We start from the raw sequence: 14442 nt of genomic DNA on the forward strand, positions 1-14442 counted from the left end.
TATACCTCCACCAACTCACAAAGTATTGTATTTGCACGGGAACCACTTTCCGGCCAAACCACTATCGCTTGATCCACAAACACATTTGTATCTTTGTCTATAGACCTATCAGTGTCCGCCACTCTGAAGCCAGCCCCAATGATCGAGCTTCTCGTGACGGTTCTACCGTCATTCTTGTGGCTTTTGTACCGATGCTTCAAGTTATTCCAGGTACCGGTGGACGAGATCATCTACGACCTTAACATCGACATTCCGCATTCCCCCATGGTGTGTGTGGACATGGTGGGGCCCACGTCCATCGTGATCCACTGGGACGTCGAATCACGGCAAGATGAGAACCTCTACTATATTCTCATGGTGAACAATCGAGAAACCGCCAGTATTGCCGCCACCAGCTGCAAATTCAATGACTTGGCTCCACGAACGTTGTACCAGGTGCAAGTGGTGGCGGTCAACACCATGACCAACTTTCGATCACTTTCCAACCCCATTTACATCCAAACTTCTTGTGAAGATGAGACCGCCAACCAAATCATGAAAGAAGTGTACACCAAAGGAGTACCGGTGATGGATAACAGCCCGGTGTTGGCTACCACAAACAACATGAACGACGAGATCATCCTGTCAATTGAAGACCCCCAGGTGTTGGCCGATTACCTCAAGTACTATCAGGTTCAGCTCATCAAGGTGCATCGAGAATTTAAGGTTTTAGAGGATGCCACCGAAGTCGAGTTCCAGAAGTTCCAACAACACCACCAGGAATTGCAGCAGTCCGTCCGTGACCAGGCATCGAATCTGAGCAAAAACCTTTCTGTGTTGAAGGAGAACCAGAAGCGTAAGGAAGAATTGATGATATCGAAGGCAAAACTCGTGTCGAAATTGGCAGAAACCCGCCGAACACAGGAGTCCAAGTCCAAGACTTTGAGCGAGTTGCAGACGAAGTTGGATACGCTTCGCCAGCAGTACCAGCACATTCAGCAGAATGGAGGTGCTCAACGAGCTCGTTTAGAACTGCAAATATCGGTGGTTGCATCTGAAGTCGAACACCTTCGAGGCAAGCAGTCTGAGCACGAATCGGAGCTTAAAAACGTCCGGCAACGGCGTAAAACCATTAATCGGGCCTACGATATGGTCAAGCGTATGCACGACGAATTCAATGACTCTTGTTTCAATAAGGATAATACCCTCAACCAAAAGGGAGTCGATCTTCTTACTCAGCTTTGTACCATTAAGCCTGAGTGGGCCCAGTCGATTCAACAGGCGTGGAAGGAGTTGAATGAGTTTGACAATGCGTTCAAAGAGGCTTTGAAAATTGAGCTTCGAAACTATATCACTCTCCATAATAACGTTGAGAATTTCCGGTCCAAGCTCGAGCCTGACTACTCTCCCTCCTGGCTATCTGAAGTGTCTGCCAGTCAAAAGTATGGCTGTCAGAACTACATTTCTGCTAAGCTCGGGAAGAAACGAATTCGGTCAAACTCCAAGCCCCAGGTTCAGGCTCGGACCCAGGCCCAGGCTCAGGTTCAGGCCCAGGCTCAGGCTCAGGCTCAGGCTCAGGCTCAGGCTCAGGCCCTGTCTCTCCAGCACCAGCCCTCTCAAAGTTCCCATGTCCCGGCCGCTAATATGGTAAATGGTGGTGGCCCGTCCTCGACCTCACCTCCCAATGGGTTGCACAACCCACCAGTTCTCAGTCCGGCGTTCGAAATGGCCCAGCTGCAAATCAACAACTACTTGAACGTCTACAACTACGAGGATCCCGAGCCCCCGGTGCTTGTTCAGCCCGTTGGCTCACCTCTCATGGCTTCGGTGTATGCCCCCAATTCCTTTCTTGGGGCTGCTACCAACTCTCCACCCATTAGCACCAGTACTCAGCAGTTATCACCATTTGTTGGCAGTTGGAATAATGTGGGGGTGTCTTCGCCCAGTCTAGAGGCCCAACAGCTTCATCAACTGCACTCACAACCATCTCAGATCCATCAACTGCTTGGAATACCCGATGTCAATGATAACTTTCTTGACCGGTTACACCATCCAAATCTAAGCAGCTCGAGTTTGGGCAATGGAAGCTTAGGTACCAATCACTTGAGCAGTTCACGGTTTTCTTCCCAGTTCTTTACTGGCAATTCCTTGAATCATACCAGAACCGTATCAGGCTCGAGTATCTGGGTCAATAACAACTTTGCTCACAGTAACCCTTCTACTTTTGAAACACCAGGAGATTTCCGGCCATTTGATTCGGGTTTGAGCCAGAACCACCTTTTCAACCCTATGTTCAACATTCCGGCCAGCCAACCAATCCAGCCAAGTGCATCCATGCCTATTGCAGTAGCTCAGAACGAGTTTAGTACACCTATGAGCCCCTCCAATAGGTCGCCCATACCCGACGTGGGGATGTTTCAGCAGTTTGGAAGTGGACTTGCGTACAATGGACTGTTGCAGCCACCGGTTGGGGACTTTTTAAGAAACAAAGAAGATGAAGAGAGAAGTCACTTGGAAGAGACGGCATGAGCTGCTGTAAAATTGTGGAAGTGGGTTTATAGGTGAATATAAGAGTTGTAGATTGAGTTGTAGAAAAGTAGTGAAGTAAGTACATTAATTTTTAAAAGAAAAGGCAAAGGCGAACAAAGGGTTTGACATTTATTATTTTCGCAGAATCTAGAAACTAAGCAACCAAGAGCCTAAGCAACTTAAAAGCACTTATAATTCAACACAATTCTACCATGCTGTAGTCCTGACCCACAATGTCCTGACCCATACAAGCATCATTGTTCTACTCCTGCTCAAAAGCTTTCCCTCCCAAAAACTTTCCCTCCCACCTTCCAGAAAGTCCCGCATCCGTTAGTTTTTCCGAAAGCCAAAAAGAAACTCTGAGCTGCGAATATTTCTGGTCTGCGCGGATACACACGGCTACTCGCAGCCATCTCCTAAATTAGTCATACCATCTTCATTTATTCATCATATACATTTGTTCACGATACTAATCATGACAGTCCTCGACACACCACAATATCCCACACACAATGAGTTCAGAAGTGACACGTTCACTGTGCCCACCCAGTCGATGCTCGACTCCGCCTACCACGCCACCTTTGGAGACTCGGTGTACAAAGAAGACCAAAGCACTTTGGACCTCGAATCCTACATGTGCCAACTCACCGGCAAAGAGGCCGCATTGTTCTGTGTCAGCGGAACCTTGTCCAACCAGGTTGGGTTGAGAGCCAACTTGTACCAGCCTCCATATTCGGTTCTCTGTGATTACAGATCACACGTCTATCTACACGAAGCCGGGGGATTGGCAACACTCTCACAGGCGATGGTGCACCCGGTTGTTCCCGCTAATGGAAACCACTTGACTTTGGACGACGTTCTCCGCAATTACACGCCAGACAACGCCGACATCCACGCGGCTCCCACGAAGGTGATTTCCCTCGAAAATACCCTCCACGGAATCGTGATGCCCATTGAGCATATCCGCCAGATCAGTCAGTTTGCCCGGGATAATGGCATTAAGCTTCACTTGGATGGGGCTCGTTTGTGGAACGCATCGGTAGAAACAGGTGTTTCAATTAAAGAATATTGCAGCTACTTCGACTCGGTTTCTTTGTGCTTGTCAAAGTCGTTGGCAGCTCCCATGGGGTCGATACTAGTGGGGCTGCGGGTGTTTGTGGAAAAGGCTAACCACTTTAAAAAGCAAAATGGAGGGGGAATACGGCAGGCGGGGATGATGACAGCCATGGCGCTCACGGCCATTAAGGAGAATATGCCCCGGCTTCATGTGGCCCACGAATACGCCCGGGATGTCGGTCGGTTCTGCACTGATCACGGCATTAAACTTGAGAGTCCGGTCGACACCAATTTCGTGTTTCTCGATATGGCTGCAAACAGAATGAGTCAAGACCGATTGATCGCAATTGGTCACAATCACAACATTAAAATTATGGGAAATCGGATATCCTTTACGTTCCAGAATAGCCAAGAAAGTGTGGATGTTCTAAAAGACGTGATTCTTGAGTGCTATAAAGAAGCTCAGGTCAATCCGTACTATGGGATCGCATCTAATAAGCAGTTGTATAATTACAAGCTGGTGTTAAGATCAGGGGAAGAAACAAAATAAAACTCTCTGGATGTAATTAGCTAGGTTGGTCCGGCTTCCAAGCCCATATTAATAGACAAACAAATCCCGCCTTTCACAGGCGTGTAGTAAAGATCCTCATGTCCGGTGCGGACAAGAGTGAAGAAGGCTTAAAGTAGATAGTGGTAATCATAGCCGTTTGCCGTGGAAAAACGGGCGAAATTAGTAGGGATAGATGCGGTCGGAAATGGGTGGAAAAAGTGGGATGATCCGGTCGGATGTAGGGTAAAGGGTTTGAGGGTCACCGAGGTGTTCCGAGGGTAGCACCAGAGCAATCCGGGGGAGACCATTCCGGGAAGGATACCTGAAGTTTAGTGCGGCCCTCGAGGCTTAGTGCGTACTCTTGCTCCCGGAATGGTGCCGGAAAGCCTGCGGATGGCTTTCTACTAAGCCCCTACCGACAGTCGTATTTGGCCTATTTAGGTGTCCATATTAGCCGGAGTAGCCACTCCGGACCCTCGGAAAAGGATCAGTTTATCGTTTAACCACCTGTCCGGATATCCTCATCCGACAAGACTTAGTTCCGGTCTTCTGGAAAAGCGGCAAGTAACTGCAAAACTATCACAAACTATAAAAACCCTCCACCGCCCCTTAACTTGCCTGTTTTTATATTCATTTATTACCTGTTTTCTAATATCATCATGTCTTACCATTCTAACAATTCAAGCTCTTTAGAGCTAGATGATGATAATCAACCTTTTGCCTATAAGACCGAAACAAACACAGATGCTCGCTCAGAGTTATCGCTAGATACAACTCCCACCAATAATCCCAATACCTTGACCAAAACTAGAACAGAAACATATCAATCGTTGTATGATAAAGGTATTGCCTCCAACATCCCGGATAAGGATCTCAATGCTCCTCCCGTGTCCAATCCCATTTTCCCAGAAGAATATCGGTTGGAAACAGAAACTGGTTTGGTTAAGGTGGAAACCTTACATTCGTTAGGTAGACGTCAGTCAATTATTTCTGAAAAGGAAGAAGACCATGAAGAGTACGACCCGGAAATCGAGTTTGTTACCTTCAAGGACCGCGACCCTGAAAACCCTCTTAACTGGAGCTTAAAGATAAGAACTCTCTACACACTTATCTTTTCGTTATTGGTGATTCAGGCCGCATATGGATCTTCGAGTTTGGCAGGTGGTTTGCCACTTATCGACGAGAAGTTTGGTGTTTCCACCGAAGTGTCAACGTTGGCAGTTTCGTTGATGGTTCTTGGTTTCTCGGTTGGTCCCTTACTTTGGGCCCCGTTATCTGAACAGTATGGAAGAAGACCAGTGTACTTTTTTTCATTCATGTTATATGTGATATTCAACATCCCCGTTGCTCTTGCTCCCAATATTGGTACCGTCTTGGTGTGCAGATTTTTGGAAGGGTGCTTTAGTTCTTCGGCCTTGACGATTGTGGGTGCTTCCATTTGTGATATCCACAATGAGACCAGAGGTTTGGCTATTGCTTTCTTTAGTTTCTGTCCCTATTCCGGTCCCGTACTTGGAGGTATTGTCAATGGGTTCATCAGCGTCTATTCGAGTAGATACGATTTGATGTGCTGGGTCAACATGGCATTTGCTGGTGTTATGTGGATTGCGGTGTCACTCGTTCCTGAAACCTATGCTCCCGTAATCTTGAAAAGAAGAGCCAAAAAGCTCAGAAAAGAAACCGGAAATGAAAAGATCATGACTGAGCAGGAAGCAAGACCAATGTCGTTTAACGAATTGTTGAACGAGGTATTTTACCGTCCCATGAAGTTTGTGATTCAAGAACCCGTATTGGTTTTGGTGTGTGCATTCATAGCCTTGATTTATGCCTTGTTGTATGCATTTTTCTTTGCCTACCCAGTTATTTTTGGTAAGTTATATGGATTCAATGACGCCAAGGTGGGATTGATGTATATCCCCATTTTGATTGGAGCTTTCCTTGCTTTGCTTGTAACTCCATTATTGGAAAAATCTTACAATAAAATGATAAGGAGAAGAAAGCCAGAGCCAGAAGATAGATTGGTGGGTGCCATGATTGGTGCACCATTCCCCGCCATCTCGTTATTCATCTTGGGTGCCACGTCGTACAAGCATATAATCTGGGTAGGTCCAGCATCTTCTGGTATTGCCTTTGGGTTCGGTATGGTGTTACTTTACTACTCATTGAACAACTATATTTTGGATACTTACCATAAATTTGCTGCTAGTGCCTTGGGTACCAAGGTGTTTCTTAGATCATCTGGTGGTGCTGCCTTTCCCTTGTTTGTTACCCAGATGTATAACAAGTTGGGTTTACAATGGGCAAGTTGGTTATTGGCATTCGTTTCCTTGGGTATGATGTTAATTCCTTTTGCCTTTTACAGATACGGTAGAGGCTTAAGAGCTAAAATGTGTAAAGAAGACTATTCTGCCAATCTTCAAATGGTTGTCGACTGATTTACCTTAGACCGTTATGTCTGCATGAAAAACTAATGATTTTATAGAGTTATTTAACAATTTAATTTATTTGCATGAACAAGTTATTGGGTTTGATGATATTGGTCAAATGAATTGGCGTTGATTTCATCAACTGAAGAAGGATGGTGTTTAGTATCCTTGAGCAATTCGGTGATTTTACTCAAATCAACTCCGGCAACCGATTCCATAAACTTACCAATCTCGATGTTCTCGTGATTACCCAAAAGACCGACATTTTCTGCCGATTGATACAATTGAGTCTTGATAGATCCAAAGTTGGAAACTGCCCCATAGATGTTGACATCAACGGCTGAATGGCCGTGGGTAGTCCATCCAGTTTGAGACCGTAATGAGATCATGTTGTTCAAAACGTAGAGTAACTGACCCGGAGTACTGAGATTCTCCTTAACATCCTTTACCTCTTGGGCAGTAGCGTCTTGAATTCCCATATCATTCTGGAAAATCTCTTTGGTGATGAAGTCTTCAACAACTTTAGCATCGCTGTTTGACCGGGTGAAACTAACAATCTTGGATGTCAAAAACTCACCCGAATGTGAACAATTCAAGAGCACTTCGGGATACCAAATGTAATCTGGATACGAAGGAGATACTTGTCTGGAGGTGACAAGCCCACCGGTCTCATGGTCAGAGGTGGACACAGCCACAGTTTCAACGTCCGAGTCTTCGATGAACTTCAATACTTCCTTGTACGCTTCGTCATAAGCTAAAACTTCTCTCACCTGAGCCAGAGGATCGTTGTGATGACCAGCATGATCAATACGAGAGCCTTCAATCAACAAAAAGAACCCCTTGTCAGAGTCTTCGGTGGCCTTGGACAAGGCTGTTAACGCCACCTTGACTTGTTCGGCCAAGGAAGGATATTGTTTAGGGTTTCTGTCAATGTCGTAAGGAATATCAGAAGTAGCCAATAAGCCCAACAACGGCAAAGTAACATTTTTCCCGCCGTCCAACTCGTCAAACTGTTGCCGGTTTCCCACGTACGACCAAATGTCGTTTTCAGTGTACTCCTTGATCAAGTTTCTCGAGTCAGCACGGCATCCTCCGTCCACAGACGCTGGTAAAAAGTGGCATCTGCCACCTCCAATAATCAAATCCACCATTCTTCCCAATGGATATTCGCCCAATTGTTGTTCGGCGATCAAGTCTTCTTGGAAACGATAGTCCACATGAGAACTAAAGGCGGCAGGTGTGGCATCGGTAATTCTGGTGGTGACCACCAATCCTGTCAAATACCCTTGTAATTTCAACGCCTCTAAAATGGTTCCACAGGGATTTTTGCTGGGGTCGACGCCGATGGCCCCGTTGTACGACTTGAGTCCACAGGAGAAAGCAGTGGCGCCAGCGGCTGAGTCTGTGACCAATGACGAACTAGAGCGAGTTCTGGACGACCCTATCAAATGTCTGTCCAAAGCCAAAATATCGTTGATGGGCAAGTCGTCTCTGAACTGCTTGAAAGACCGGGCCAAAGAGAGCGACGCAGGGCCCATTCCATCGGTCACCATGAATATGATGTTCTTCTTATTGGGAGCTGGCTTATGGCTCGAGCTTCCTGAGTACACCAACGCCGAAACAACCAAAATGGCCACCGCTACCGCCTTGAGGACAGCATACACGGTCTTCCTCCGGTGGGTTGTATTATATACGGAAGGAGCTTCTTCTCCGAGCAAGGGTTTAGTGTCAAACATGCAGACAAGATAAGATAATTGACTCTTTGAGCCGCGACTGAAACCTTCGATATCGGTGGTACGGACACGCCAGTGTTGCTTGAGTTTATCACTTATACTGATTATGACCGTGTGCCTACAGTTTCGGTAGGCGAGGTACAATTTGTATAAGGAACCTCAACTTGGGTCTGACGTGACTGTGAAAATTGGTTTACATTATACAAGAGGAGGACTTACTTTTTGAGCTGGTGCAAGGCCATTACGATCCGATCCATTTTCTAGTAAATATGGCAAACGTAAGCTAGCTATTCCGGAGGCTACACAATGCTGGTAAATTAAACTCATAGTGTGAAGCACACAAGTAATCCGCGCTAATGCTGTGAAAACGCGTATTAGTAAGCTCTTTGCAGTTCCCACCAAAAGTACGTCAGACCTGGGTGCATGGGTCAGAACTCATGCACATTAGTAAGCCACCACGTACCCCACCAGTTGGTGCTGGGACTATTTAAACTGGCCGAATCCCCGGACTTGTCGCACCCTTGCAATGTCTTTCACCTACTTAGTTGTCGGTGCATCCCGAGGAATAGGATATGCCTATGTTAAAGTTTTAAGTGCAGTCCCCACTAATTTGGTGATTGCTACTGCTAGAGACCACCAGTCTGCCAAAAAATTGGAATCTTTGGGGTCAAATGTGAAAACCATCTTGATCGACATGCAGGATCCATATGCTAAATTTGAAGCTGCTTTCAAAGTTCTCGACACCTTGGCTCCCAACGGGGTAGACGTGTTTATACACAATGCAGGTATATCCAGCTCTGATGCCAGCAAATCCTCATTAGAATTCGATGCCGACCAGTATCAAAAGATCCTTGACGTCAATGTTGGAGGTCCTGCTAAGGCCTATAAGGCGGCGTACCCATACATTTTCAAGGGCAAAGGCACCAAGAAAATTGCCTTTGTTTCTTCCACCGTGGGCCAAGTGGGCTGGGAGGTTTCTCCAGGAGGAGGGCAGGGATTTAACGCCTACGGTGCTTCCAAGGCCGCCCTCAACCACTTGGGAGTTCAAATTGCAAAAGAAAATGCCGGTTCCGATGTCGACTTGGTAAAGCATTCGGTCACCGTTTTGTTGTGTCCTGGATTGGTTGCCACAGATATGGCGAAGGGGTTTGAAGGCGCGATGCCTCCAGAGGTTTCGGTGGCTGCAAGTTTGGCGGTCATCAGCAAAACAACTGCTGCAGACTCTGGTAAGTTCTACGGCCACAGTGGAGAATCCCAACCGTACAGTATATTTTAGGCAAGCAGGATTTGAGTCTTACATAGTCTTCTGGGTCACATGCACCGGAGAAGCACAATATATGCTGAAAGTCGATTTTGTAGACCCTAAATGCGGGTGTATGGGTCAAACCCACACACCCCGAAAGCAGATATTGTAAACCTGAAATGGGGTCAGAGCTACAATACTGGACATGTACATGTAGCCACTCCCTAAAACTCACCGATCTCAACGCCGCCATGGCTACGACGAAGAAGAAGTTTGCCTATCGATACGTCCATCGTCGCAAGTCCCACAAGTTTCAGAATGGTGATATTGGACCTGCTAGTTACACGGACGCTACCACCGGAGCCCTGCGAGCAGAGCTCAGCGATATCAATCAAGTTTTCAGCAGTACGCTTGCTTTGCACCAACTCGCCAGACTCATGTAAACAGTGTTCTTTGGAATCGACTATGATCCGTGTGCCATCGTTGAACTCGCTGTGAATCACCTCCAGGTCCAACTCAAGCATGTGTGGTTTGTACGAGCCAATCAAGTTTATGTACTTGGGTACGTTTTTGTCGGGGTTGAGGAAGCTCTTCTTGATAACTGCTTCTGTGGACGGGAGACATCCCAAAATGATACTGCTGTGGTAAACAGCCCGATGAACATCTTCGGCCTGAGACTCATCCGCGTACAGCAACACCGTGAACAGTTTGTTCGGGAACTCTTTTGCAAGTGTTTGTTGAAGCACCTCAGCATTGTGTAAGGATTTGTTGATGAGATTTATTGTTTGAATTTTATCACCATAGAGAATGACCGTCAACTTGGCATGCCAATACGCCTGGAGTCCGGACCCGAACACCGACACCTGAGGTAAAATCTCACACTCGAATGGGTCCAATACCCTGACCATTGGTATACTACTGGCCAAAGCCGTGCGAAATGCTGTGAGAGTTTTACCATTTAAAACCCCCAACAATGACCCGTCATGCTCGTCCAACACTAGAACACATCCCACGAACCCCAATCCTTTCTTGGAGTTTGTGGGGCCTCCTGTAATGACTTTGAGACCCACTTCCGACGGTGCTACGCTAGGCATGAATAAATGAGTTGAATCAGAGCTGCGAGTTGTAGAGGCTTGCACGATTCGGCCGGGCAACGACTCTGGAGTTTGCGAGAGTTTCCGTAATGATTCAAGCAAATGCGGTTGGTATACCTTTAGGAGAGTGTCTCTGGTGACGTCTTCCAATACTTTTGAAACATCTTTATCTGATAAGATCTTCATGGGTTTTGTAAATTTTCAAGCGTCCCGCGCATTTATTAACTACTTCAAAAAACTACTCAAAAGCACCAACTTATCGTCCCAGTTATTTTCATGAATATCGTCGGAAGCCTCAAATTTGGTGATAATCTTCTTAATTTCGTTCAATTCCAGCACAAGCTCACTGACGTCTTCTCCTTTGGCGAATGGTACAATCTTGTGCACCAATAACTTTTCGAGAGAGTCAATCACCATGTAGTAGGTGGCTCGAGTTTCGATGGACGTATCCTCGAGTTCCCCGAAACTGTAGAACTTGTAGTTGATACTTATTTTCTTCAACACGTTCAAAAGATCTGAGTACTTATTCTTCTGCAACTGAGAGTTGATCAATCGGTTTACAGACTCTTGGCTGCAAATCTTGAAAAACAATTGCTGGAGGCGATTCATGGATTTGTGCACCTTCAAGATTTCCGTTGAAATAGGGAGACTCTTGAGCTTAGAAGACTCCCAGATCGTGAAAGAATGGTACAAATCGTTCAATTCGTGAATGAAATATGATTCGTCCTTGTGTTTGTTCATGTGCAGAACGTACTCGAAATAATACTTCCAGATCGTTCTCTCGTAGAACTGAGGAAGTTCCTTCAGCCTCATCGAAGGAAGGTAGTCGTGATCAAAGCTTTGTTCTAAATTCTTTACAATGTGAAGCGGTTTGTGCATCGTTTGAAACTTTCTTAATAACGTCACCCTCAATTTTGTATAGTCCAACGCAGGCCAGTTGAGCATGGAGTCTTCTGGATGCTTCAAATCAAACGGTAACAAGCTCAAGTTGCGTAAATTCTTGTTTAGCACAATGGTTGTGAGTTTGCTCAAATTCAACTTATCTTGTAAATAGAGAAACTTGAATATGTAGACGAGTTGTTCCTGGTCCCTTATTTCCCCTATGATCTGTCTGAACTCCAGGTCGGTTGACTTCAAGATCTTATTATTCAAATCTAACATGTCACGGGGCAATGAGACAACATCAAGAAAGTTCACCAAGCGGCCCGTACTAAAATCTGTTCGGACTTTGAAGGCATCGACGTCTTGGGGTTCTCTGGTTATTTTTGTCTGATATTGCTCTGAAACCGGTCCATAGGCAACAGAAGACAATATTGATGGCTTGTAATTAGACGTATTTTTAGGAGCTTGTTTGGGGGCAAATAGGTTCAATGCTTCATCAATAATCGATCTATCGTTTTGAGGACGGTTGTGTGATTGTCTATACTGTGTTATTATGCTTCGAATTAGCTTTATATTAAAGGTTAGCCGTGTTTTCATTGTAACTGTTACCAATTTAAGGGATATTGAACTTGCGTAATCTCGTGCGCATTATTTTGGGCCTATAAAGTGTTTGTGAAATACTTCCATATATCAATGGACTTTTCTACATTTTCAGGAAGCATGAGATAATTGAACTTTAAGGAGTGTTGGTGATTCAAGCTGATCAAGTTTCCTTTAAAGAATACCGAGAGTATCGATGTCCTGAAATTTTTGAGTCGTTTGAATAAGGCTGCAAAATTCTTAAAGATCTCTGAATATGTTAATGATTTGTTAGATAGTTCCAAGTAGCTACAATTTGGGAGTTTCTTGTCCAAAATTTGGAATTTCAATCCTCCCTGGAGTCTACTGGAATTTTTGAACTTGAGCAAGATCACAAAGATTGGTACAAAGTTGATTATAATGAGGAGGTTCTCAAAGAAATTAAGTACCAAGATATTAGACAATCGGATCATGAAAAAGGTCAAGTAAAATGCAAAAATTGTAGGAAGTAATAGTACTAATATCATGAAAAGCAATGTTCCTAGAAGAAGCTGATCAACTTCTAAGAACTCGTTAGGTTGAGAATAATTGTCTAGGTGATCCACTCTGTTTCTCAATACATTATACTTCTTTCCTCGGAATAACTGGAACAACGACTTGAGGATTTCAACTTGCTTCTGGTAGATTCTTGCTGACGTATGATAAAACCATACAATGTGGATGGTTGTTAGGTTGAGGATATCAAGAATAAACGCAAGTAAAAACGTGACTCCAAGGTGACATAAAACATTGGTTAATGTCACCGAGAAGCGTTTATTGGTTTCCGAAAGAATGGTTTCTTGAATTATTACTTTCCATGAATTAAGACTCCATAAAAACAATGATCCCATAAAGCTCCCTAGCTCGTTATTGAGTTTGAACCCGGCCGGATGGTTGTACGAAATCCATGTAATCAATTTATGGAAATCGGAAAATAAGACCCTCTCAAAGACATACTCATTCAAAAATACCGAGATAGGGTTGCCATAGTTAACCAATACATTCCATGTAGTGGCACCTAGCAATACATCGTTGACAATAAGCCAAACCGAGTTGTAAAGGTTTATGTAGTTGGAATTATTGATGTTCAAATTGAAATTAAAATCAGGAAGACCCAACTCCTTCAACAACACCAACTTGTCCTTGTACAAGATGCTTTTATCATAATAACATAAGAACTGGATCGGAAAATAGGTTATTTGTTTTAGGCGCAAATCTAGCTGCCGAAACACCTGACTCACATCCACCAAACTGACACCAAATAAAGGTGCATTGATGGTTCTCATCAAGAAAACCGTACACATTTGGATAGTGAGCACCAACCATGAAACCAACGTAAACAACAATGAAAATATCCATCGCCATAACTTGGGAAAAATCTCCATCCCGAAAGACGTTCTTTCCAGAAGAACGCTCATTTCTTTGAGTAGAGACTCCAATTGGAATCGAAGCTTTAACACGCCATTAATCTTATCCAAAGTATCTTGATCTGAAATTGTCGAGCAAGTAGACGGGGATTTGTAGCTATTGGTAAAACATCCATTCAAATCTACCGTCTCAGAGTTGACTTCGTTGGTCCCCATTGACTGGAGCAGAATGGGTCGTAAAGAGAAGTATTCAAGGTTTCTGTAATTTGGAGGCTTAAACATAATCACAGAAAAAGTGTCATCATCGTCGTTCGACTCCAACACAGGGAGACCATAGTCTCCGTACGTAATGTTAAAGATTCCTCGTGAAATAGTCGATCCAACAATCTCTATATGCTTGAAATCCTCCGTTTCCCGTAGCTCATCGATTCCGTTTGCAAACTGTAAAGGAATAAATTTCAAGCAAACCACGGCCCGGTCGTATCTGAACCCGAGCAATACAAGATCTGTGTTTCTATGCTTCAATTCTTTCACCAAATCCTTCGGGAAGAATACATGATAATTCATTACTGGAATTGAGTAAAACTATCTCTCCGTAAGTACTGGGAACTGTTATTCAAATTCTGGTAGAAGTCCCGGCGGTGTCGTAATGGCGAGAGGTGGCCTATCTGAGCTTCTTCTGGGTCTGAATCAGGGTCTATGGCTGATTCCTTCGTTTGTGGATCGGATTGAGCTATGTGGTATCGCTCAGTGACAGCAAAGCGTATAGTAAAATGGATGAGACAAAAAGCAAATGAAACACTTGAAAGTACAATAACCAATCTGATGTATACAAGATTCAATACCAGTACAGGAACAGAAGCAGGGTCGAGGTCTTGAAGGTTATTTGATTGCAAACTCCACTTAAAGCTCATTCAGTGGTGTTAAATCAGAGTGAAAAGTCAGTCGCGGTTGGATAAAATTAA

The 14442-nt window shown here is 44.6% G+C and overlaps 7 protein-coding genes across 7 annotated transcripts; 4 read left to right on the plus strand and 3 right to left on the minus strand. All coding sequences in view use genetic code 12, as the record gives it.

Annotated features, from left to right (window-relative positions):
• Positions 1 to 138: 138 nt before the first annotated feature.
• PSN45_004551 (uncharacterized protein) lies at positions 139 to 2508 on the plus strand (the record flags this gene model as incomplete). The annotated part of the gene is made up of 1 exon (XM_066158319.1): positions 139 to 2508. The coding sequence occupies one exon, from the start codon at positions 139 to 141 to the stop codon at positions 2506 to 2508; it is 2370 nt and encodes a 789-aa protein (XP_066014416.1).
• A 475-nt stretch (positions 2509 to 2983) lies between these two features.
• GLY1_2 (Threonine aldolase) lies at positions 2984 to 4114 on the plus strand (the record flags this gene model as incomplete). Its single annotated transcript, XM_006687307.1, has 1 exon — positions 2984 to 4114. The coding sequence occupies one exon, from the start codon at positions 2984 to 2986 to the stop codon at positions 4112 to 4114; it is 1131 nt and encodes a 376-aa protein (XP_006687370.1).
• A 659-nt stretch (positions 4115 to 4773) lies between these two features.
• TPO3 (spermine transporter) lies at positions 4774 to 6549 on the plus strand (the record flags this gene model as incomplete). The annotated part of the gene is made up of 1 exon (XM_066158320.1): positions 4774 to 6549. One exon carries the CDS (start codon positions 4774 to 4776, stop codon positions 6547 to 6549), a length of 1776 nt encoding a protein of 591 aa, XP_066014417.1.
• An 83-nt stretch (positions 6550 to 6632) lies between these two features.
• On the minus strand, positions 6633 to 8276 carry PHO8_2 (vacuolar alkaline phosphatase; the record flags this gene model as incomplete). The annotated part of the gene is made up of 1 exon (XM_006687305.2): positions 6633 to 8276. The coding sequence occupies one exon, from the start codon at positions 8274 to 8276 to the stop codon at positions 6633 to 6635; it is 1644 nt and encodes a 547-aa protein (XP_006687368.2).
• A 523-nt stretch (positions 8277 to 8799) lies between these two features.
• PSN45_004555 (uncharacterized protein) lies at positions 8800 to 9549 on the plus strand (the record flags this gene model as incomplete). Its single annotated transcript, XM_006687303.1, has 1 exon — positions 8800 to 9549. The coding sequence occupies one exon, from the start codon at positions 8800 to 8802 to the stop codon at positions 9547 to 9549; it is 750 nt and encodes a 249-aa protein (XP_006687366.1).
• Positions 9550 to 9740: 191 nt separating this feature from the next.
• On the minus strand, positions 9741 to 10796 carry PSN45_004556 (uncharacterized protein; the record flags this gene model as incomplete). Its single annotated transcript, XM_006686898.1, has 1 exon — positions 9741 to 10796. One exon carries the CDS (start codon positions 10794 to 10796, stop codon positions 9741 to 9743), a length of 1056 nt encoding a protein of 351 aa, XP_006686961.1.
• Positions 10797 to 10835: 39 nt separating this feature from the next.
• Positions 10836 to 14044, minus strand: gpi1 (pig-Q; the record flags this gene model as incomplete). The annotated part of the gene is made up of 2 exons (XM_006686897.2): positions 10836 to 12030; positions 12174 to 14044. The coding sequence occupies 2 exons, from the start codon at positions 14042 to 14044 to the stop codon at positions 10836 to 10838; spliced, it is 3066 nt and encodes a 1021-aa protein (XP_006686960.2).
• Between the last annotated feature and the right edge of the window lie 398 nt (positions 14045 to 14442).

This window comes from Yamadazyma tenuis, chromosome 6 (assembly GCF_029203305.1).
Source record: "Yamadazyma tenuis chromosome 6, complete sequence".
NCBI lineage: Eukaryota > Fungi > Ascomycota > Pichiomycetes > Serinales > Debaryomycetaceae > Yamadazyma > Yamadazyma tenuis.